We start from the raw sequence: 24,536 nt of genomic DNA on the forward strand, positions 1-24,536 counted from the left end.
TTGGTACAGGGTAGGGTGTCTTCCTCATGGAAATAGCCTTTGAGCATGAAAGAACAAATCTTTTATTTGTTGTTTTCAATGCTTACGTTCGATTTAGGACTCTTGTTACTGCCTCTAATACCACTCTTTAAGGACGACCCTATTAAGCCCAACATCTGTTAGGTAAATGAGAGGATAAGGATGACCCTACGACCCCAACATCTATTGAGTAAATGAAATTTTTATATAACAATTTGTGTTGCTCTCCTCCTTCCCCCACATGGCCATAAATTCTGAACACTCTCTGCATGGTCACTTCTGGCAGTGTTCTGCTGATGTGTACAAATGGCACTCACTGCAAGGTCAATCACATTCATCGCTTAAAGGCTCTCTTTCTTCCTCTAGAGTCCATAATGGAGAGCGATGACAGTCTTTTGTTGGCAGAAATAGCAACATTTGGGCATTTTTTTGGGATTTCTGTCAGTCTTTTCCATAGACCGGCAGGAATTTTAGCCATTGGTCCAACACTTAATGAGCACTTCAAGCCCCTTCTGTGCTCATTCAAAGAAATCAGCTGGTAGTGTAGTAGTTAGAGTTGCTGCCAGGTCACAGGTCTGAATCCCGCCTCCAGCTGTAGTACCATTGAACAAGGTACTTACCCTAAATGCCTCCAGTAAAATTACCCAGCCGTATACATGGGTAGATTAACATTGTAAATCACTTTGGGAAAAAGTGTCAGTGAAATAAATAAATGTCAGTCGTTATGAGTATTTATTAGTCATCTGTAATTTGTTTTACATTTTACATTCATATTTATTCATTTTGCAGGCAGTTTTCACCAGTGTGATGGAGAACATCAACAGCTCATTCTGTGCCTGAATGAGCAGAACACGATGTGCGAGGCTACTGTACGATGGGATGGTGTTCCATCCAGGGTGTGAGTTGAGTCACACTATGTGATTTTCTTTAGAGTGTGGACCTCTGTGACCCTGAACTTGAATTAATAAGTTAAGAAGTTAATAACTGAACTGAACTAAACAATAATGGAAAGGATGATAAGAGGAGGCCCTTTGGACAGTGATTGGGTGTTTTGTTACTGTGGGCAGTGGCACCATATCAGTCTTCATACTTGTCGTGCCTAAACTGGATAAGTCATGTAACCCTTTTTAGGATACACAAGAGTTCTCTGTCCTTTGTCTGAAGCCTTAAGTACAGCTCTTCCCAGGACCACTAAGAAGTTTTATGTAGTGACAGTGTTCCCACTCTTCACAAGTTTTTCCCCTCCACAAATCCATGAAGTTCTAGTGACATCTCTGTTGTACACTGTCGAAAAAGGACAGAGTTCATTAAAAATGAATTTTCTGTACATCGCAAACAAGAAACTCGTCAACTTAAAATAAGGCAGCAACAGACAGGTTCAGGCAGACCTTTTTTAAAGGTCTATAAGAAACGATAATGTAAGTTAAACTAGACATATATGAAAACAAGGGATTTCCCTCACTTGATATCCTCACCACCTGGTGCCGTCAGTTTTATTTCAGTGCTGATGACAAAATTGCTCCCTTCTTTAATACGGTAATCTTACTTCAAGGGTTGCCAAGCTATGTTATTCTTCTCACAAAGTTCTTTCCTAATCCATCCATGGCCATCTCAGTTTTCATCTTTTGTTAACCCTCTGGCTTGTCAAGCCCCCTCTGACATTGTCCTATAAAAGCCCCCCATTGTCGACACGGTAATATTCATTGTCTTGTCCTTCTTGTGTTTTCTGCTGTCTGAGCAGAAACTGTCCAACTCTTTCCAGGTAAGTTTTCATTTCTCGTAAAGTTTTGCGTGACAATTGAGACCTCGACTCAGCTTGCACAGGCTATCCATCTTCATTTAAACATGCCTCTTACTCTTTGTTATATGTGTGCTCCTGCTTCCTGGGAGCCCTATCTAGCATCCTTTGTTCTTTTAATTCATACCTATCTACTTATATTTCTCATTTCTAGTAATGAAAAGGTCATGCTGTCTTCCTTGCAAATATTACCATCTTTTTTTGAATGCCTTGCTATACTAAGTGTCCAACCGCTCTGCCTTCCTTCTTGATTTTAGTGGTGTTTATCCAAGTTTGACTGCTGATGTACGGTATTACATCATCATACATATGGTAATAAATATAGATAGATTTCAACTTTAATGAATGTCCGTGGCCTGAAGGCAGGGAAAAGGCCAGCGACAAATATACATTTACTTATTGTATAAACAAAAAAAGACAGTTGAGTAAATAACACCGGGGATCATCACCCATTTATGGAAATGGCATGAAATAATGTTTAGGAAGCCCATAAAATAAGTATTTTTATTTTAATGCTGTGTTTAAGCATTCGGTAGTTTGGAACTCAGTTGATCCTACGGTAGCACATGAATTGATAATTTATTGCGTAAATGTTATTAGAACGTGATCATGTGACAATCTTTCAGTCTAATGTTTTCCCTTCATGGTCATTGACTAATATTAACTAAAAAGGATTCCATGGCTAACGCTCAGCATATTCCCTAAGTAACTTTACACTTTTCTAAATCCCCTTAACTCTCTTTCTATTCCTATTCCATTAGGCACAAATCACACTGTTCAGTCTGTCTGAAATAACCATGACTCATGTCTGACTGGCTGTGCACAAGTGTTTTTTTTTCTTTAAAGAAAGGAGGTTACTCCATGCCTTCTCTACATTTATCTCTTCCTCGGAGTCTTTCAGTTTTTTCAATGACATTTGTATTTGCATTTACCTTTATTCATTTGTCAGACACTTTTCTCCAAAGGGACGTACATCTCATAGAAAATACAATGTGTTCATTACATTAGCAGGAAGAGACACTTAGATATAGACACGTGATTCTAAAGCGCAGTTAGTTTGTTTCTTTCCACCATATGAACCAACGTTCATCACACGAGTAGCTGCATTCCAAGTCGTCTTACTAGTTATTTTTTTTAGACATACATATAAACATTTACTTTACAGTACAGGAGTAGCTGTGTAAAGGTTTATCGGGACATGATCTTAAAGTTATGGTGCACGAACATTTACACCTTACATGAACTTCAGAGATGATGGGTGAAGTGAGTGTGGAAAAGGTGAGTTTTAAGACACTTTCTAAATGTGGACAGAGATTCGACAGTTCTGAGTGAGGGGGGAGGTCGTTCCACCACAACAAAGCCTTTTGTGCATGGGACCGCGGAGCGGGTAGATGTGGAAGAGCATTGCAAACTGGTTGGGATGGAAAGGATGGTATAACAAAATAGATAACACAGTGACAGCTTGTGATTGTCTTGAAAAATAACAGGTAGAATATCGTATGCCCGTTCACGCCCCCTCTTTCCTAAGTAAATTTTTCCAGCACTTAATTTTGCCAAATATCTGGTTGAACTGTGGGCCTTTGCTAGTGAATAGATGGTAGTGTAGTGGTTAGGGCTGCTGCTTTTGGCCCCAAAGGTTGCTTGGTTCAGTCCCCGCCTCTGGCTGTTATACCCTTGAGCAATGTACTTCCCCTGAGTTGCTCTAGTAAAATTACCCAGCTGTCTAAATGGGTAAATAATTGTGACCTTAACATTGTAAGTTGCTTTGGAGAAAAGCATCAGCTAAATGTAATGCTGAACTGAAAAGTGTGGAACCAGACCTTTACTAGTGTTCGTTTTAATGCAGCAAATTCTCTTAAATGTATTCAGCAAGGCTGAATTTCATTAACACATTAGATGTCATATAATTGTCACAACCCGTGATATTATTTTTGCATTGCAGTCATGTCTGACGCAGAAGAGGAATATGAGTGAGTTACCATTTTTTTGCTACACTTACGTTATTTTCAGGATCATGTCTTATTTGCTGCTTCAACCTATTTATCTCAATTTGTTCCAGGGAGAAACCAGAAGGTGAGTTATGATTTTGCACATTTTGCTCCTATTTTTACATCTAAGATTAGGCACATCTTGAGCCATGTTTTGCTGTTCCAGTGTAATATCTCTGTGATATATCATTTGTAATCAGCCTATTCTTATATACACACACATACACACACATACACACACACAGTGGCTTAGGCCACTGCTCCCAAGCTGGGTTGTGGTGAGCCAGAGCCTAGCTCAGCGGTGCAGGGTGTGGGGCTGGAAGGGGAGGGGACATCAGTCTGTCACAGGGCACTCCAAGCGGGACTCAAACCCCAGACCCACTAGGAAGCAGGACCCGATCAAACCAGCTGCGCCACTGTGTCACCCCCCCAGCCTGTTTAGTTAACCTTCAATGTAGAACTAAGTTTAATCCTTACCCTGAAAGCAAGAGTTTGCATGACAAATAAGAGGTTCACCAGTTTGCCAAACTTCAAGTTTTACCTGATGAGCACGTTACAGAAATTTGCTGTAACTCTCAGGAATTCTCCTAAGATGATAGTCTAGCTTGTAGGTATGAAATCTGATCATACGGTATATGGCTACAAATGGGAAGGGAGAGTGAGATGGGGCAACAGTGAGGTCACTGAGAGAAAAAATAGACTGACAGATGGGAATCAGGTGTTTGGGTCTATAGGGATGTTGGTGCGACAGAGTTTGAATGAAGAATGACCACAGTTGATACAAAAACAGTCTGAAAGTGCTTGTCCCAAGCGGGGTTGCGGCAAACCAGAGTCTAACCTGGCAATCCAGTATGCAAAGCTGGAGGGGACACACCCAGGATGGGAGGGGACACACCCAGGATGGGACACCAACCTGTCATAAGGTGCCCCAGCCAGGGCTTGAACCCCAGGCCCACTACCGAGGGGGGCCCAGCCAAACCCCCTACACCACCGCACCCCCACAGCTGTTTTTGTAAAAACCGAAAAATCAGTGAAACTGGGTGATGTTCTTCTCCCGGATACATTATGAGATTCTTGTACTGATTTTAAGTTTAGTTGAAGTTGCATGCATGGAACACAGAACCTTGGAAATGATAAAATACACATTTATCCAAAGACATAACGTGTTTCTTTTGTGAATGATTGAAGCGGTGCGCATTATTAATAATTATCACATTGGTGGCAAGTGTTTAAGAATCTGTTGCTGCAATGTTTTCTTTTGTGCTTCCTATTTCCCAGAAGAGGAGCGCCCACGATACAAGTATGTGGAATTGAGCCTTTTCATATCCATTGTTCAGTTCAAATACAGTTTCCGTTTACATACCGCACAATAGTAAAGTAATGCATATTTATTGAGTCAAATTAAATTTTGATACAGTACTCTTTAATCTATTATCCCCATTATGAAAGGTGAATTCAATCTTTTTTTTTTGTAGGCCAATGGTTTCTCAGCTTGGTGCACCCAAAATCCCTGAAGGGGAGAAGGTGGATTTTGATGTGAGTGTGTACTGGAATTTTCATATTTTCTCATTGAGTTAAAGTGATCAGGAATGTGAACATGAAGATGTAATGTACCATACTGATTTCCACCATGTGTGCAACTGTACCTTGTTTTATTTATAAAAGATGTTGATAGCATATCTTAAAATAACTTTCACAATGAATAGTTGGCATATTATGGAAAACGGAAAATGTAGGGAACACTTTACACTTTTCATGCTGTGTGGTGAGAATGAGCCCATCCAAGTAGCTTGGAGTGGTGTATGTGCCTGATGCATCGGAGGGAGGTGTCAGCAAATTAGTAATTAATATTGTAGAAAATATACACTGAAAATATACAAAGAACAAAACTGCTTTGGTGCAATTTAAATAAAAAAAAAACTTGCACCCCAGATTTTTAACTTTAATTGTTCCAGTAAAGATCCTGTGCATATACACACACACACACACTTTATGAACTGCTTGTCCCATACGGGGTCACGGGGAACCGGAGCCTACCCGGCAACACAGGGCATAAGGCTGGAGGGGGAGGGGACACACCCAGGACAGGATGCCAGTCCACCGCAAGGCACCCCAAGCATGACTCAAACCCTAGACCCACTGGAGAGCAGGACCCGGTCCAACCCACTGCACCACCGCACCCTCCTTCCTTGTGCGCATATATATATATATATATATATATATATATATATATATATATTTTATATATATATAAATTAAACTGTAAAAAAATTAGTTTCTTTGAGCAATGCTACGGTGTAGCACACTGAGCCCTCAACATTCAAACACAACTGGGAGTGCAACTCTGTAATTAACTCAGTTAGTTCACTCCTCGAGCATCTTGAATGAAGGCGAGTTGAATGAAGCGCGGTTCTGTGCCGCCGCTCTCCGATTGCACTTTGCTGCATGCAGTTTTGTTCTGCAAATTAAATAAATTATTGCAAAGAGAATGGTCAAGAAAGCAATAATGTAATCATAATTAAATAAAAATAATGTGGGATAAATGAATAAACTAGAAATGAAAACTGGAAATCGTATCTTTGAAGATTCGTTTCTCAAAAGTTAGTAATACGAGGAACCATGGGTTCGATCCCTGCTCAGTCTGTGTGGAGTTTGCATGTTCTCCCCTTGTCTGCGTGGGTTTCCTCCGGGTGCTCTGGTTTCCGCCCACACTCCAAAGACAGAGAGAGTACCCGGAGGAAACCCACGCAGACACGGATGAGTGACCCAGTGTAAGTAGTGTATCTAGCAGTGTAAGTCACCGCTGGAAATAAGGTATGTGGGCTGGTAACACTACATAGTGTTCATTGGAAGTCACTTTGGAGAAAAGTGTCTGCTAAATTAATAAATGTAGATGTAAACCAATGTATGGTAATACAGAGCTGAGTTTGCTGCCGTATGCAAGAAAAGAGGAGGCTGTATTGTCCAAGAGCAGCAATTTCTTACTATGGCTCTACCTCTCTACAGGACATCCATAGAAAGAGAATGGAGAAGGACCTTGTGGAGCTGCAGACTCTAATTGATGTTCACTTTGAGCAGCGAAAAAAAGATGAAGAGGAGCTTATTGGACTGAAGGAAAGAATTGTGAGCCACAGCAGTTGTCTGGAACCACTTACCTTTCCATCTGGTCTTTAGATGAACAAAAGATCAGTCACGTCAGTTAAAAAAAAAAGAAAAAAACCCTAACTACTTACAGCAGACCAATACAAACATAATGTAGTGGATTCATCTTCTGTGAAAAACACACACGTTTACAACCGCTTGTCCCAAGGTGGACGGGAGGTGAACTCAGCAACACAGGTCACAAGGCTGGAGGGGGGAGGGGACACACCCAGGATGGGATGCCAGTCCATCGCAAGGCACCCCACGCAGGACTCAAACCTCAGACCCATTACACAGCGGGGACCAGCCAAACCCGCCGCACCCCGCCAACGCAGCCCCCTTCTGTGAAAACATTATAAAAAAAACTGCCAGTTCAGTGTGATTACAGTTCATTTTAAAATTTCACATGAATGATGCACTATCCCCACCATTATAATTATCCATCTTTATAACAATCTAATGATTTTCAGCAGCACAGGCTGCGGTATTAGCACTGCATTCAAATCAATGCTTTCTATAATTTTGCTGTTGAACTTCATTTTGTCATTTATTTACAGCGAATTTCCAGTGTTATTTCTGGAAAAAGGAGACTGTCAAGCAGCCCCATGTGAAGCAGCAACAATGTGTTATTGCAAGCAACTGAGCAACACTCTGTGTCTCGGATGTTTTCTGAAATATATAGGAAAATCGCAGAGCAGAGAGAGCCGAGCAACAACGCGTTCGAGCTGAAAAAGAAAGAGACCGACAGACAAGAATAGCCGTAAGAGGAAGTGCACTTTTTTGTGCTTTAAATGAAACGGTGGAACAACAAAGGAAGGAAGCTCATTAAATCTGTCACTTTTGTGTAAATCATTTTTTGTGCTTGGTTTTCATCTTTATAAAAATTGTATTAATTAAATTCAAACATTGCTTTATATATGCATACACTGATTTTCTTAATATTACTAATATGGCCTGTAGATAAATTTCCATTGTATTGTAAGCAGGAAGTAGTTTCAGTTTCGCTTTCAGTCCTACTTAAGCGAACAAATAAAAGTGCAACGATGTTTAAATTACATCCTCCAGGAGGAGCGTCAAAGGAAAGAAGACGAGGAGGCAAAAAAGAGAGCTGATGATGAGGCCAAGAAGAAGAAAGTGCTCTCGAACATGGGGGCTCACTTTGGAGGGTTCCTCGCCAAGGTTTGTCAATTTCAATAATTCGATTTAACAGGTGTGCTGAGGTAGTTTGGTGTGTACCACCTTCTAGACTAAACGTAAACCTGTATGTGTTAAGATCTTCGAATATCAGCGTGGGTCTTCCGTCCTGTGAAACACAGTGAAACAGTGCACCTGAGTCACATTGGCACACAGAGTGCTGCGTGACGGTGTGTGAGCATGAGAGATGGTCATTCTCTTTTATGAAATATTAAAATAAACTTTTAAAATCTAAATCTTAAATCTTAAAGTAAACATATAAAATTAATGAGTATGATTCAAACACCTGGTTCTACTTACCTACTTGGTTTAACCAGTGTAACTTGGGGTTTACTTATTTTTATACCTGCGCTTCTTGTGTTTCTACTACACATGATTTCTTCTAAACAGCATATGGAATTGGTCATTACACACCTATTATGAGAAACACTGATTCTATATTTACATGTATATGTATTCTTTTAGCAGACACTTTTCTCGAAAGCGACGTACATCTCATAGAAAATACACTGTGTTCATTACATTAGCAGAAAAAGACTTGAGATGTGTGATTCTTAAGTGCAGTTAGTTTGTTTCTTTCCACCATATGAACTAATATTCATCACATGAGTAGCTGCATAAAACTTTATCCAAGTATCCACGATTCCTGATCACCTTCCTAGTAATATACTGTATACTGTGATTCTTGGAGATTTTTTTGGCCACTCGAACCATCCTCCTCACAGTGCGTTGAGACGATATAGACACACGTCCTCTTCCAAGTTGATTCATAACATTTCCAGTTGACTGGAACTTCTTAATTATTGCCCTGATGGTGGAAATGGGCATTGTCAATGCTTTTGCTATTTTCTTACAGCCACGCCTTCCCATTTTCTGAAGCTCAACAACCTTTTGCCGCACATCACAGCTATATTCCTTGTGATGAATGACTAAGGGAATTTGGCTTATGTTACCTCATATTTATACCCCTGTGAAACAGGAAGTCAGGGTTGAACAATTTCCTGTTCCTAGTCACCTAGGTGTACTAAAAAATGTAAAATATCAATGGGAATAATACTTCAAATATATTTTTCTTATATGAATTCATAGGGGTGCCAATAATTGTGCCATACATATATTTAACAAATACTTTTTTGTTGGATAAACCTGTGTTGTGTTTGCAATTATTTGATATCCATGAGCAGATTATTTTTGTGAATTTTTTGAACAAAAGATCACAACATTAAACAATAAAGACAATTTTTCACAGCCTCCTTTGCTCATATTTACCAAGGGTGCCAATATTAGTGGAGGGCACTGTATATACATATATATACTATATAGTAGGTCGTTTTGGAGAAAAACGTCTGCTAAATGAATACATGTAAATGTAAATATAAATGCAAACGTAGTTGCTCGCCTAAAGCTTTTCCTGATGTTTACCGAAAGCTATAATTCATCAGGCAGAGCAGAAGCGAGGGAAGCGCCAAACGGCGAGGGAGGTCAAGAAGAAGACTCTGGCCGAACGACGCAAGCCTCTGACCATCGAACATCTGAGAGAAGATGGACTCAGGTCTTTACATCCTTTGTGCTTCCACCAGTCTCCTCGAGTTTTCTGACCTGTAGTGCTTTAATCAGTTGGGAAGAATCAAGCAGTGCTCCTTTTCTTTAACAGGGAGCGAGCCAAGGAGATGTGGGAAAGGATGTATCAGTTGGAGTCTGAAAAATTTGACCTAATGGAGAAGATGAAGAGACAGAAATATGAGGTGTGCATGGGAAAATGTATAATAGTATATAAAGATATAGTGTATTATGTAAAATACAAATACAGCAATAAGAAATAAGTGTTACAAATCTACAAGCTAACACATTTCGGGTTGAGAAGTGAAAAACCTGTTATTTTAAGTAACATTTTTTGTGCACTTTTTCAGATCAATGTGCTCTTGAATCGAATTTGTCACGCCCAGAAATTGTAAGAAAACGTTTGTTTGTGCATGCACAACGCACGTCACAAATTTTCTGCATAATGTCTTTTTAATTAATATCTGGTACATTTCGAACATGCATGTCAATGTTAATCTTAGTGTTTTCAATATTCATTTTGTTACTATGCTTCTAAGATATCGTCCGTACATTGAATTGTGATAATATACAGATAATGCCCTTCACGCTGACCTAATTTGTTCCTATACAGGTAATGCCCTTCACACTGACCTAATTTGTAAAACAGAAGATCCTTTCCTGTTCTTATTTCTTCAAGCTTTTCATGTTTTTTTTTGCAGTAAAAAGGGTCACGGCAAAGGGAAGGTTGGAGGCAGATGGAAGTAAATCCCATGAAGAGGAAATTTAAAGGAAGAAAGAGTATAGTAAATGATTAAAAATAAATAAAAGTCATCTGTTCACACATTGTTCTCCCTGTATATGCCTGTTTTGTATTTGATTTGAAAGAGTCAATATGAAAAAATTAAACTGCAGTTCTGTGGAATGATGTATTTCAATAAATGTGTCTCTTGAATTTATTACCAACACAATTTTTTCAAGAGTTTTCTAAAATCAATCAATCAATCAATCAATTAAATTGGACAAAACAAGAAATATATCAAAGAGAGCAGTTTCCAAAAATAGCAGCAGCATATGGCAAACATAGACAAACTGCACTGGTAAAGTTGAAGTTCTCAGACAGGGATAGAGGAATACGTTGCAGAATAGTTGCCAAAAGCCCCAAAAATACAGCCTCAAAAATTACCGCAGAATTAGCCCCTCTGCGACACAGGCTCAATAAAAACTCTGACTGTGAGGTGTACAAAGCTGAAAGTTAATGGCAGGGCTGCCATTCTGAAACCACTTGTAACCAAGTTCAACACACAAAGAACCCGGTGGAAGTAGCACAAAAAAGCAGATCTGCCAAACTCTATTCTGCTAAATGGCAGTGGCAGAATCAAGGTGGCTCTTTCTTGGCAGTTTTTAAGTCACTCCTTGTGTTCCTTCACTCTGCTGTTCCTTCAGCAAAAACTACCTTGTTCTGCTTGACCTCACTGGTATCTGAGACCTGGTCCCTCAAAGTCCCAACCTTGCTCATCAGGGTGCCCTTGAGTGCCCCGATGACCCTACTTCCTGGAACCCTGTCCCCGGTGCCCCGGCTGTTCTTCCAATCACTCCTGACTGCCTTAATGCCAAGGTCAGTCCTGCTGTCCCTTCATCTGCAAATTCCCTCCACCCAGCCACTGCCCTGGACTAAAGAATGTTCTTCATTTTGTTTACACTATGACATGTAATTCATAACATTTATAGAAAAACACTACAAATATTTGAAGTAGTACTACATTCATATGGTGGATACTGGTGTTTCAGTGCTGAGCATGTGATGCAGCGCTATGAGAATAGCGTAGAACTACAATTCTCCTCTTTCTCTTGCAGCATAAATGTGGAGAAGGCATTCCTCTTCTTCCCCTCATAAGGCGTGAATCCTGCCTCTTGAGCAATGTCATCCACTTTCTTGGAGAAACCCATCACTTGTTCTTTAGATAGATCCAACAGGTACCTGAAAACATTGGAACATGAAGTATCAAAAGTTCATGTTTCTCGAGGCACAACAGGGAACAGTAAATGTTGTTTAATCATCGCACCAGAACCGATGGCCCTGAACAAAGTGACTGCTACCCAGCCAGACAGTGAAAGATTAACTACGGTATGGGAATGATAATCGTTTGTGTACCATGACTACTGAAGCAGCTAAAGAAACAGCAAGACCTAAAGGGCTGCCGCAGTTGAAAGATTATGCTCAGCAATAATGTGCACAAGTACCCTTGTCTTTGGATCATGCTTCATGTGCTTGGAATTAAACACCTTCTCAAAAATAGCCAAACACAAAAGAAGGAAATACTTGGGACTGATGATATCATATGAACTGTATTCACTTTGCATGGGAAGTTGTGGCGGCTCCAAATGTGGCAGCTCTCCAAGAAAGACTCGACCGCAACTGAGGTTCTGAAAGTTCTGAGGATGCCGATGGCAGTTATTGCAACTGGCTCCAGATAAAAGAAAAAGTGTGTCAAGTGCAAGGGGAAGTGGTGCACATGAGTGCATAGTGAGGAGTTAATACACTGCCTGGCCAAAAAAAAGGTCACCACCTAGATTTAACTAAACAAATAGGTAAGAGCCTTCCATTGGACAATTACTGCAGAGGTTTGCTTGAGACTTTTTGGAGCTATGTCTCCTTCTCTTAACATAATGCATAAATTGTACTTTTGCTAAGATGTATGTTGCTTTGGACAAAAGCCTCTGCTAAATGAATAAATGTAAATGTAATGTAAATGTTTCAACTGGCAACAAGTTATTTAACCGTAAGTGATGCAGTGAGTAGCTTCTCACTTCTTAAACAACCATGTCGGAAGACATATCCTGTGGTCGTGGAAGATGTTACTCTGTTTCAGAAGGGTCAAATTATTGGCCTGCATCGAGCAAAGAAAAGAACTAAGGAGATTGCTGAAACTACTAAAATTAGGTTAAGAACTGTCCAACGCATTATTAAAACCTGGAAGGATAGTGGTGAACCATCATCTTTGAGGAAGAAATATGATTGGAAAAAATCTTGATCGTGATTGGAGATCACTTAAACGTTTGGTGAAATCAAATCGTAAAAAAACTGCAGAACTCACCGCTATGTTTAATAGTGAAAGTAAGAGCATTTCCACACGCACAAAGCGAAGAGAACTCAAGGGATTTGGACTAAACAGCTGTGTAGCATTAAGAAAACCACTTATCAGTGAGGCTAATCAGAAAAAAAGGCTTCAGTTTGCTAGGGAGCATAAAGATTGGACTCTGGAGAAATGGAAAAAGGTCATGTGGTCTTATGAGTCCAGATTTACCCTGTTCCAGAGTGATGGATGCATCAGGGTAAGAAGAGAGGCAGATGAACCCATCATGCCTAGTGCCTACCGTACAAGCCTGTGGGGGCAGTGTTATAATCTGGGGTTGCTTCAGTTGGTCAGGTCTAGGTTCAGCAATGTTATGTGCCCAAAAAATGAGGTCAGCTGACTACCTGAATATACTGAATGACCAGGTTTTTCCATCAATGGATTTTTTTCTTCTCTGATGGCATGGGCATATTCCAAGATGACAATGCCAAGATTCATCGGGCTAAAATTGTGAAAGAGTGATTCAGGGAGCACAAGACATCATTTTCACACATGGGTTGGCCACCACAGAGTCCAGACCTTAACCCCATTGAGAATCTTTGGGATGTGCTGGAGAAGACTTTACGCAGCGGTCCCGATTCTTCCATCATCAATACAAGATCTTGGCGAGAAATTAATGCAACTCTGGATGGAAATAAATGTTGTGACATTGCATAAGCTTATTGAAACGATGCCACAGTGAATGCGTGCCGTAATCAAAGCAAAAGACAGTCCAACAAAATGTTAGTGTGACCTTTTTTTTGGCCAGGCAGTGTATTTCCCTGTACTCACACTTAAATTTATTCATTTAGCAGACACTTTTTTCCTAAGTGATCCTACAGCAGCACATGAATTGATAATTTATTGTGTGAATGTTATTAGAACGTGATTATGTGACTTCATCTTTCAGTCTAATGCTTTCCTTTCATGGTCATTGACTATATTAACTAAAAAGGATTCCATGGCTAACGCTCAGCATATTCCTTAAGTAACTTTACACTTTCCCAAACCCCCTTAACTCTTTCTATTCCTATTCCATTAGGCACAAATCACACTGTCCAGTCTGTCTGAAATAACCATGACTCATGTCTGACTGGCTGTGCACAAGTGTTTTTTTTTTCTTTAAAGAAAGGAGGTTGCTCCATGCCTTCTCTACATTTATCTCTTCCTCGGAGTCTTTCAGTTTTTTCAATGACATTTGAAAACGCTCAGCATATTCCCCAAGTAGCTTCAACCGCTACAACATAATGGCCTATAAAAACAGAGTCGTGTGGATGGTGGATGAATCCAAGCGCAGAGGTCGCTTAGAATGAATCGGTGCAAATATTCCGGCATAACGGATCTTCGAACAACCAGGATAGATGGGATTAACGAGGACAGATGGGATCAGCGAGGACAGACGGTGCCGGGGTGTTCCTCTAACTGCACAGCCGCCTCGACAAACTCAAGACTCTACGCAGACTGTTTGTGCTGCCTTCTGTTTTCACACAGGTATAATGTGGAGCGTTGAACCATTAGTCACATCTTAGGGGATCACTTTGGAACTGCTGAGCAAACATTCAATGGGCTTTTATGTGAATCTCCTGGAGTGGAAGCTTCTTTCCTGCCAACTATTTATGCCTTTACTTGATCTCCTAGGAACACCACTTTCACTCAAAGTGCTCTTGTTCGAATGGATATAAGAACAGCCTTTTCAAAGCTGTTTTTGGTTGATTTGATGCACATTGTACTGTTTTTTTTTTTTTTTTTAAAGAACATGCCACTAGTGCCCTCTGGAATACTATCACGCTTAAGATACTGATTTTATTCTACTCTTTCGCTTTACTGTGCACTTGCACAATTTTATCTTTAACTTCCCCGCAATAAATCCTCCTTGGTCTTTGCTTTTCACATTCAGCGCCTGACAGGGGATCGCTGGATGGAACTGACCGCATCACTTGTGTACTGATGAAGGTGTCATGCATTTTAATTCCCCAAACACAAGGCCCAACTGTTTTCGTCTTACACACTTAGACTGTGTGTAATAGAGCTAAATAAACTAATAAAACAACTCATCTCTGCCCTCCCACCTTCCCGAGGCAATGATTGCTGGCAATGTTACACTTAAATATTATACTCGCTCTCTCACTCACTCATCCACTAACTGACTGACTAACTAAGTACTGGTAAAGGCTTGTCCAACTCAAGGTCACGGTGGTCCAGAGTGTACCCCAGAAGCACAAGGTACACCTTGGATGGGACCCCAGTCCACCACAAATATTATAATTAACATTCTTTTATCTGTTGAGCTATCCTTCCCTTAAATGCATGATATTCAACAGTTGGGTATGACTTGGGCATTTTTTCCAACCTTTTCGTGTTCTGAGAAAGCGTAGGTACCTTCACTTCTCGCACACACTGCCTGAACTAAACTAAAGTGCTGCCACCGTATGAGCGGTTCCACGGGCTTGTACATGTCGAGAAATACTCACTCAGCCAGTTCCACAACAAGAACGGCATTAGGTGCAGCAATTTGTTTCAGCGACGGGCCCAACTGGTGCACCATGCTAGGAGAGGAAAAATATACACCGATTATTAGACTGATTACTGTACTTTACATTTACATTTATTTATTTATCAGACACTTTTCTCCAAAGCGACTTCCAACAAACTCTATGTAGTGCTATCAGCCCACACACATTATTCACCATGGTGACTTAGACTGCTAGATACACTATTTACACTGGCTCACTCATCCATACATCGGTGGAACACAGTCAGTCACACTATGGGTGAACTTGAACAGCAAGTCTTCAGACTTTTTTGCATTTATTCACTTAGCTGACGCTTCACTTTCCTCCAAAGCAGCTTACAGTGATTCACCCATTAATAAAGTTGAGCACTGCAGTAATTCAGGGTAAGTATTTTGCTCAAGCATACTACAGCAGGAGGTGGGATTCAGACATGGATCATTCAGGTACAGACGGCCCCCGAGATACGACGGTCCGACTTACGATTTTTTGACTTTAAGATGGTACAATAGCAATACGCATTCAGCAGAAACTGTACTTTGAATTCCGAATTTAGATTTTTTTCCCAGGCAAGCAATATGCGGTACAATACTCTCTCGTGATGCTGGGCAGCGGCAGTGATCCGCATCCCCTAGTCTGCCACTCGGTCGCTAGTGTATACAACCGATACTCTACAGTGTTCTGTGTTTCCAGCATTTTTTTAGACCCCCCCGTATCTACATTGTGTTTTGTGCATCTATCATATCTACGAAACGCCCATCTGTGTCTCCTGCTACTGGTGAGAAGAAGAAGAGGAAGGCAATTACTCCTCAGGAGAAACTCTAACTAGTATGTTTATATCTAATAGTATTTATTATTATATTATAACCTTTTCTGTTATTTTACTGTGTTTTCTGTTTCTTGTTTAGTAATTACTGTGCTAGCTTGTGTTGTTTTGCACACGTCTTGCACACAAGCACTTGATGTAGTCCTGGGTACGTAGCTTTGTGTTGTTTTATGTAGCACCATGGCCCTGGAGGAACGTTGTTTCATTTCACTGTATACTGGTTGAAATGATAATTGATGAAGGCGACAAGCCCGTAATGACCATCGCACGTAAACTTGGACTTTCGCAATCGACGATCTCGACCATCTTAAAGGATAAGAAGCGATTATGTTCGGGAGGTCAGTAGGTGTATTAAATGCATTTTTGGCTTACGATGGGTTTATTGGAATGTTACCTCATCTTATGTCAGTGACCGTCTGTACAAAGCTGGAGGCTGTAACAACTACGCCACCTACTGCCCCACTCACCAGTTCTGATGAACAGATAAAGGCTCAATTAATGTTAAATAAATAAATAAATAAATACCAGGTACCTGGCTGAGCAGTATATGGTGTTAAATAGATAGGAATACTTTGGTTTTTCTGGAAGCCTGGACAGTGATTCCACAGGTAGGAAAGTCACACTTACTCCATTCAGTGACAGAAGCGCTACAAAACAGCAGAGTATAAAAACAATGCACAGTGCGGTAATGGTAAATAAACTGGTACTGTTCTTTCCATGTTCAAATGCTTGGGCACCACGAATCTACCAAATCTGTGGCAAAGCTGGACTTTCTTTAGGACGGAAACAACAGGGGCAGATTTTTTAAATTGAAAATATAAATTTACATGGAATAAATAAATGTTTAACAAAACTGTACAATAATGTTTCATAAGATTTTTAATAAAATGTAAAACCTATCGGTCCATAAGGTGTTTCTGTAGCCTCTAGACCCCCTTTACAGACCACCTGCTGTTCAAATAACCAAATTAAACGATCAGTACAAATTGTTTCCGTAGTAACAGCAACAAAAGCGTTTTTGTACGTTTCTATTGTGTTCTTTCAACTTTTGTTTATTTATTTTTGTTTTTGCTAGAAGGATATTGGAGGAATGTAGAGCAAACCCCCAGTTTCAGTACTGTGAGCTCCCGCACTGTTAGGCACTTCTCGATTCTCCCTGGACGGTCGTGGCCGGACTGTCGGACTGCCTGTGCGCTCCACTCCTCCTCCATCCGGTGGGACGTCCTCCGCTGTGCCACCCTGCTGAGCACATGCTGGAACACACCCCCTGCTGGATACAGCCTTGAGTAGCTCCTGGACATTGTGGTACGAGATATCCTGGGCTGTCTGGGAGAGACGAGGTAATGAAGCACAAAGAAAAGCACGTTTCTGTTTGGCCCTACGCAGTACTTGTGGTTTCTGTGGGTACGAATGCTTTTCTGTCTTGGTATTTCAGTCACAGCATTGAACATCCCTAGACTTCCAACCACAACAAATGCTCTGTGTTTTCAAACTAATGTGGACAGGGAATATTTATAGGGGATGTCAACGCAGCGAGGTGTGAGAGGATGTGGGTTCGATCTCTGCTCAGTCTGCCACCGTGCCACCTTGTACACTATACAGTGTTAGGGATTTCACAGTGACGCACATCACAGAACCTCCCAGTTTTCCATTATGCAAACAGACAATAAATCACCTTCATGTGCTGCCCATTCTGTGTCTTGAGCAGAGCCTCATTCTCTGTTTCAATGCCGAAAGCCAAATAAGGGCTGGACACAATGTCTCCCCAGTATCCTTGAACCACTACTCTGCCTCCCCTCTGGTGCAAAGAGAAGCATATACACAAGCATACAGTGTAACATCACTACACTTCAATAATGTCCTCCTTTAAAGTAACAAAAATTAACGGGCAAAATATGATCAGTAATATTACAAAGTCACTAAATTGCTCGATGTGATAAATACTTTTCATGCGATATTTATAAAGGCCTAGACCATTTGCAGGACTGTATTTGTAGGGCTGTTAACTTATTTGACTTATTATTTAATACTCACGTGATTAAAAACACGTAGGGACAGCAGGCTGTGATTGGTGGCTTCGTAAAGAGCCTCCCGCATCTCGAAAGCCACACCTCGCTCCCGCCACGCGACGTACTGATGCTTGGCGATGACCCCGCACTGAGAAAGAGACCAATGGAGTCAGTGTGGCCTCCAGCTGAACCGACACATCCGAAGAAATGAAAAACAATTTTGTGCAGCACAATTAAGGTTCAGTACCATACCGATAAGGGCAAAAAGATGAACAACACACTTGTGTAGCTGTTATTCAATATTAGGAGAACGATGGATGTAGGTGCTCAACCCACAGAGTATAAAAAGGCCCTTGAGGGCAGATCTCATTAAAAATTCATTAATTTTTATGAATTTGTATGATTAATGAAATAAATTTTTTAATTCATTTCATAAATCACACAAATGCCAACACATTTTAATGATTAATCTTTTGCATTGCTCATTCCCAATTATTGTCTTATTTTATTTAAATTTCAATGCTTTTATATTTTCTTTGGCGTGTCACTTGCAGCGCCGCCTCGCAGCCGTACAAAACACAAATTTATTTGCGTAAATTCGTTTTCCTCTTAAAAACCATTTTTTTTGTTGTTTCGTATTTATATTATATATTCCTATTGCGATATATTGATATCAGAATTTTTGACTCATTTCTGTGAGCGCACTATTGATCCTTATTTATATAGTGTTGGGACAATGTTTCATGTGCAAATCTCAAAATTAAAAATGAAATTTTAAAAATAACAATAAAACATGCTGCCAAGTCTCAGGACTGATAAACAGAGCGATGCTGAGTTAATTAAATGCACAGTGCACATGTGCAGGTTACAGAAAATACCATGCAGTAGCACAGGCAGTTTATGACACAATTATGTTGTAACCAGGCATGATGATTATTACCACAATAATAGCACAGTGGGGGGGGGGCGCGGTGGCGTGGGACCTGCTCCCCGGTGGGTCTGGGGTTCGAGTCCTGCTAGGGGTGCCTTGTGACAGACTGGCATCCTGTCCTGGGTGTGTCCCCCTCCAGCCTTACACCCTGTGGTGCCAGGTTAGGCTCTGGATCCCCGCAACCACGAATAGGACAAGCGGTTCATAAAAAAATGTAGCACAGTAGTGCTTTCCAAACTGACCTGTACTTTTATCATGATTTGGCACAAAAACATCGAACCGCTTCTAATACTGGCAGTAACTTCTTCATATTCCCTGATGAGTGAACATGCAACCAACAGCCAGTTAGTCGTGTGACTTTGGCTTAGATCTTCGATCTGATTACCAGTCGCCAACGTATCAGTTGTTAAGATGTTAATAATCTCCAAGAAACAAGGGCAGGTCTTCAATTGATCTGCAGATAAAATATTTCGACTGCAGTACTCAGATTTCCAAGTTCAGAATCAACTGCCATACAAACATAATTTAAATTACTACATTCTTTTTTTATTTCATTTAATTAGTTAATAATTAATCGGGCACTAGGGTGGCACAGTGAGTAGCACTGCTGTCTCACAGCACCTGGGTGGTGCGAGAGGACATGGGTTCGATTCCTGCTCACTCTGTGTGGAGTTTGCATGTTCTCCCCATGTCTGCATAGGTTTCCTCTAGGTGCTCTGGTTTCCTCCCACAGTCCAAAGACATGCTGTTCAGGTTCACCCATAGTGTGTATGAGTGACAGAGAGTGTGTGTTCCACTGATGTATAGGTGAGTGAGCCAGTGTAAGTAGTGTATCTAGCAGTGTAAGTCACCACGGTGAATAAGGGGTATGGGCTCATAACACTACATAGAGTTCATTGGAAGTTGCTTTGGAGAAACGTGTCTAACAAATGTAACTAATTTTACTCTTGTAAACTCTCAATTTGTGATTTACAATATATGGATATATTTTTGACACTCTTTGGCTAAAACTGAAGACAACTTGCTGGCATAACAGGAGGGCTTATCAGAAACGATCTGGAAGTTCCACCAGGACATTATAATTTTAATTTTCTTGTTAATATGTCTGTACATACTCATCCGACGCGGTTCGATCCTGCCTGACTGCAGCGTTCGGACACTTACTCCCTTCTGATGCAGCTGCATGTTGAGATCCCAGTCAAAGCAGCCCAGCCTGGAGTCGTACCTTGTGCCCAGGTGCTGTCTGACTCGATTGTCCCACACCTTTGACATGGACAGGGGTGGGGGAGGTGGATGCACCCACTGCTTGAAAATCCTGTCCAGCTCATCGCGGTCCTTAAACTGAAAGAAAACAGGAGCGCTGACCCAGACTCCTATTTATGGTAAAACCCCAACATAATAAATATATTAATGTATAAATTACATCTTCAAAAGATAAATTACTGTGTCCCTGTGTTGTGTGGAAGGTTGCATTTGTCATTCGTTTCTTTAACGGGTTAAGAAGGGGCTTGGCGAGAGGTGGCGGCCCACAGAAAGACGTTGACCCACCCTGAGGTGCGTGGTGTCCAGACAGGGGTTGGTGGGACCAGTGAGGGTATCTGTGACCGAGAGCGAAAGCTGTGAAGCCACACATCTCAGTGTCTGCTCAGTCTGGCTACGGATCTTGCTGTTTCCAAACAGTTCCAGAAACGTCTCTGTCTTCTCTGACAGGGAAAAAAAAAAACTGCTGTTCAAGGGTGGAAATTAGACATCATATGTAAGCTATGACTTCTCGGTTCTGGCTCCGTTGTGGTGGAACGACCTCCCCCTCTCACTCAGAACTGCTGAATCTCTGTCCACTTTTAAAAAGGGTCTGAAAACTCACCTCTTCCAGACTCACTTTGCCCATCATCTCTTAAGTTCATGTAAGATGTAAATGCTCATGCACCATAACTTTAAGATCATGACAGATAAACCTTTACACAGCTACTCCTGTAATGTAATGTAAATATTTATATGTATCTCCCAAAAAAAATTACAAGGAACGTACTAGGGAGGAATCACAGATATTCGGATAAAGTTTTACACAGCTACTTGTGTGATGAACATTGGTTCATATGGTGGAAAGAAACAAACCAACTGTATTAAAGAATCACACGTCTGCATCTATGTGTCTCTTTCTCTTAATGTAATGAACACATTGTATTTTTGCTGAGATGTACATCGCTTTGGAGAAAAGCGCCTGCTAAATGAATACACGTACATGTAAATGACTTGTCTTAATACTTTGTACACCACCGTCCCACTGGAAACCCACCTTGTGGCCCCATGCTCTCCTGAGGCACGAGAGTCAAGTAGAGGAGCAACAGCTGGCGTGCGACCACCTCCAAACTGTTTTCTATCACCCAAATCTTTGTGGAGGTAAAAGAGAAGAGATTAAAACAAAGTAAACTGTGACCTACTCACCACAACTTGTGAACTGTTCGGTTTCCCAATCACATAATTTTTGGATAGATAGATAGATAGATAGATAGATAGATAGATAGATAGATAGATAGATAGATAGATCCCCAGGAGAAAATTCTGTATTTTCAATTCATGCCAGTAACATCATTGTTGTGTTTTAACTCATTCTTTTTCGGTTGAGTTCCACTCCTATGAAATGCAGTCAAGTATAACAATATACAGTTCAATGCCACCATTATAAACCCCTGAACTTTCCAAGGACACTTATACATTTCCAGTTAATTGAGGAAATATGTTTTTTTTGAGATTTCATAGAAATGGAGAATGTACACAACGCTGTACAAACAGGTACAGGTACTATATGAATGGGTACTCGACACTAAGTAAGTACTCTTCTTCTCCAACTTAGCATAGTTCAGTCCTGAAAATATCTTTCACTCAGCTTTCTATTAAACGAAGAAGGCATTATTTTGAACAAGAAAAGTCATTTATATGTTTCCCCCAAACCCAAAACTCAGTAAAACTGTCCTAAAAAACACAACCCTCACCAGGACAAATGAATGTATGGATAGTAACACTAAATGTAAATGAGGGTTTATTGTATAACCCAAACATAAATGATATAATCAATAAAATCATTTTAAAATCATCATAACAAATGACAATAATCATAGTAACTGTTACAGCTGAGACATGAGCATGAATGATCCTCTGATTAGCATCAAGAAAATGTGAGTACATATGGGGGGGTCATGCTAGGATAGTTTGACTGTAGTTTGAGGGAAGACACTCCCCGCTATACCCGTGTTTACAGTAGTATATGAAAAATGTTGTGCATGTTAGTGTATAACCATTTTATCTACATTAGTAACCAGAAATGTATGAATTTATTTGAAGTTTATTAATGTCACCCCTGTTAACATTCATGAGAAGTGTGTTTTGCATCATGTTGGGGTGGGGGATTGGGGTTGTCAGTCACGAGTCTCTGCAAGACTTGCACTCACATGTAGGGTATCGGTGTCCCCTAGATGAGCGACCGTTTTCAGGATGTGTCTTGGGTCTCCGCTGCCAATCAGCAGTACGTTCACGTCCCCCTCCTGCCTCGCCGGACCTAAGAGAGAGCGCAGAACATTGTCCATTCAAGTTTTCAAATTAATCCAAATTCTAATCACTCCCCATTTAGCTGGTTCTCTTCTCTGAACCAACCTACTACTGCAGTATACTGTATACCCATTTATTCAGCAGGGTAATTTTTACTACACCAGTTTAGGGTAAGTGCCTTGTTCAAAGAGGTTCAAGGGATTAAACTTGGGTCCTTGGAGCAGATGGTGGCACCTGTCATGACCTGAACGGGTCCACGGGTAGCAATCTGAACACCCTTGATGCAGGTACCGGCACCGAATTGCTCCAGCAAAAATGACCCAACAATATAAACGGAGAAATCGCTGTAAGTCTAACACTGAAAGTCATGTTTGTGGGAACTTTGAGCAAAATGCAGTGACACAAAATATGAGGAAAACCACGTGATGGTGACACAAGCCCAAAGGGAGCAGCGCTGAGGGTGACAAGTGACACCTGCGACGGGACAGTCACCCGGACAGGCTGAGAGGTGGGCGACCCACCTGAGCTGAGGAGGTCCAAGGCTGGGCTGAAGCCCCACCAGGTCACACAGCCAGCACCCTCCATCGTCCTGCCGGCGCACATTCCGAACCCGGCCAAAGCAACCCTCAGCGCACAGGTGGGAAATATCCACACAAGGGGTGAGAGGGACACACACTTCTTATGCACTCCTGTAAATGTAGTGAAATCATTCAAAGGTACAGTTACCAAGTAGAGTGCACGACACTGGAACACAACATTTATCACTGCTGTTTCTTAACATCTATATAAAAGTGGCGGCATGTTTGAACAACAGGTACTGGATCAAATACTGGACAGAGGAAAAGACATCCGAGTTCGGGTTAAACGATACATATATATATTGTCATTTACATTTTACAATCGTTTTACATAAGAGAAACTTCTGGATTCACATATTTTTACAGCATTGTCGTTTTTACACTATAAGTAACACATTATAAGAGAAACTACTAAATTCACATTTTTTTATAATTGCAGTTATTACCGCGCGAAAACCGGCTCACCTTTCGAGGATCCGAACGTTTTGTTGTGCGTTGCCAAGCAACAAGTGACCGGAAGTTGTCAGCCAGAGCGACGCGTGACGTAAGCGCTGCGGTTGACGTTCTGGAGACTTCCGCTGGTGTTCTTTGAGGACACTTCTAAAAATCCTGTTATTATATATGTATGAGTCTGAATTCTTTTAAGGATATGTCATAACTACGTCCGCAAAAACAGTTTAAAGAACATTACTGTTACGAATAAATTAAAAAAGTAATAAAATATTACATTTACTCATTTAGCTGATGTTAAAGCGACTTACGAAACGTTACACTCACAGACAGTCACAGTGTTAAGCTACCTACAAAAATGTACCCATTTATACACCTGGGTAACTTTACTGGAGCAGTTTTTAGGGTTCAGTACTTTGCTCAAGGGTGTTACAGTCAGATGTGAGATTTGAACCGGCACCTGGATTCAGCCCTTACCACTGCGCCACCAGCTGCCTTATGAAAAGTTAAATTGCGAATAATATTATGCTTTTTGTTTGGCACAGCAACGTATTGTGCTGCTCTCATTCCTCACCTTTCTTCTTGGACCGTGTGTTCAAATCCTGCTCATTCAGTGTGGAGTTTGCGTGATCTGCCCCTGTTTCTTCCCACAGTCCAGACACGTGTGTTTCAGCTGGACTGGAGCCTCTAAATGGTCCTTAATGTCTACATTATTGCCTTGCCAATACCTGCAGCTATTCCACCCAGGATGTACTCTGCTTTGTACCCTGTAGTTCCCAGGATGGGCTCCGCACCACTACGACCCTGTGCAGTTTCTGGAAATGATTAATGCAGCGAAATAGTTTGCGAGTAACTAGCATGACTAGTTTAATACAAAGCTGAAGTCACGTGG

The 24,536-nt window shown here is 40.9% G+C and overlaps 2 protein-coding genes across 3 annotated transcripts in view; one reads left to right on the top strand and one right to left on the bottom strand.

The window, feature by feature from the left end:
* The window catches only part of LOC108925151 (troponin T, slow skeletal muscle), a 60,671-nt gene extending 49,936 nt beyond the window's left edge, over positions 1 to 10,735 (top strand). The window contains exons 1-12 of one of the 2 annotated variants that reach the window (XM_018736920.2): positions 723 to 916; positions 3,759 to 3,786; positions 3,876 to 3,889; positions 5,083 to 5,104; positions 5,280 to 5,340; positions 6,811 to 6,927; positions 7,628 to 7,705; positions 8,011 to 8,124; positions 9,582 to 9,691; positions 9,794 to 9,884; positions 10,050 to 10,090; positions 10,401 to 10,735. In XM_018736920.2, the coding sequence (XP_018592436.2) occupies positions 859 to 916; positions 3,759 to 3,786; positions 3,876 to 3,889; positions 5,083 to 5,104; positions 5,280 to 5,340; positions 6,811 to 6,927; positions 7,628 to 7,705; positions 8,011 to 8,124; positions 9,582 to 9,691; positions 9,794 to 9,884; positions 10,050 to 10,090; positions 10,401 to 10,446 (780 nt within the window). In that variant the 5' untranslated portion in view covers positions 723 to 858 and the 3' untranslated portion in view covers positions 10,447 to 10,735. Of the gene's footprint in view, positions 1 to 722; positions 917 to 3,758; positions 3,787 to 3,875; positions 3,890 to 5,082; positions 5,105 to 5,279; positions 5,341 to 6,810; positions 6,928 to 7,627; positions 7,706 to 8,010; positions 8,125 to 9,581; positions 9,692 to 9,793; positions 9,885 to 10,049; positions 10,091 to 10,400 lie in introns of those variants that run through there. The other variant, XM_029246709.1, reaches the window with a different exon arrangement.
* Positions 10,733 to 23,727, bottom strand: dnaaf3l (dynein axonemal assembly factor 3 like). The gene is made up of 13 exons (XM_029246957.1): positions 23,660 to 23,727; positions 23,138 to 23,305; positions 22,520 to 22,626; positions 21,367 to 21,460; positions 20,619 to 20,773; positions 20,235 to 20,411; positions 18,165 to 18,287; positions 17,806 to 17,928; positions 17,203 to 17,456; positions 17,072 to 17,081; positions 16,663 to 16,874; positions 15,266 to 15,340; positions 10,733 to 11,659 (listed from the first exon to the last, which is right to left on the bottom strand). The coding sequence occupies exons 2-13, from the start codon at positions 23,217 to 23,219 to the stop codon at positions 11,491 to 11,493; spliced, it is 1,581 nt and encodes a 526-aa protein (XP_029102790.1). The 5' UTR covers positions 23,220 to 23,305; positions 23,660 to 23,727; the 3' UTR covers positions 10,733 to 11,490.
* Positions 23,728 to 24,536: the final 809 nt, after the last annotated feature.

The sequence above is a fragment of the Scleropages formosus genome, chromosome 20 (genome assembly GCF_900964775.1).
Source record: "Scleropages formosus chromosome 20, fSclFor1.1, whole genome shotgun sequence".
Classification (NCBI taxonomy): Eukaryota; Metazoa; Chordata; class Actinopteri; order Osteoglossiformes; family Osteoglossidae; genus Scleropages; species Scleropages formosus.

Excerpts from the sequence above, each read along its gene's own strand:
- dnaaf3l (XM_029246957.1), bottom strand. The coding sequence starts at position 23,219 with ATGTGCGCCGGCAGGACGATGGAGGGTGCTGGCTGTGTGACCTGGTGG. Across the intron at positions 20,774-21,366 it reads GGAGAGCATGGGGCCACAAG|AGAAGACAGAGACGTTTCTG; the intron begins GTGGGTTTCCAG and ends TTTCCCTGTCAG. Across the intron at positions 20,412-20,618 it reads TGGACACCACGCACCTCAGG|TTTAAGGACCGCGATGAGCT; the intron begins GTGGGTCAACGT and ends GTTTTCTTTCAG.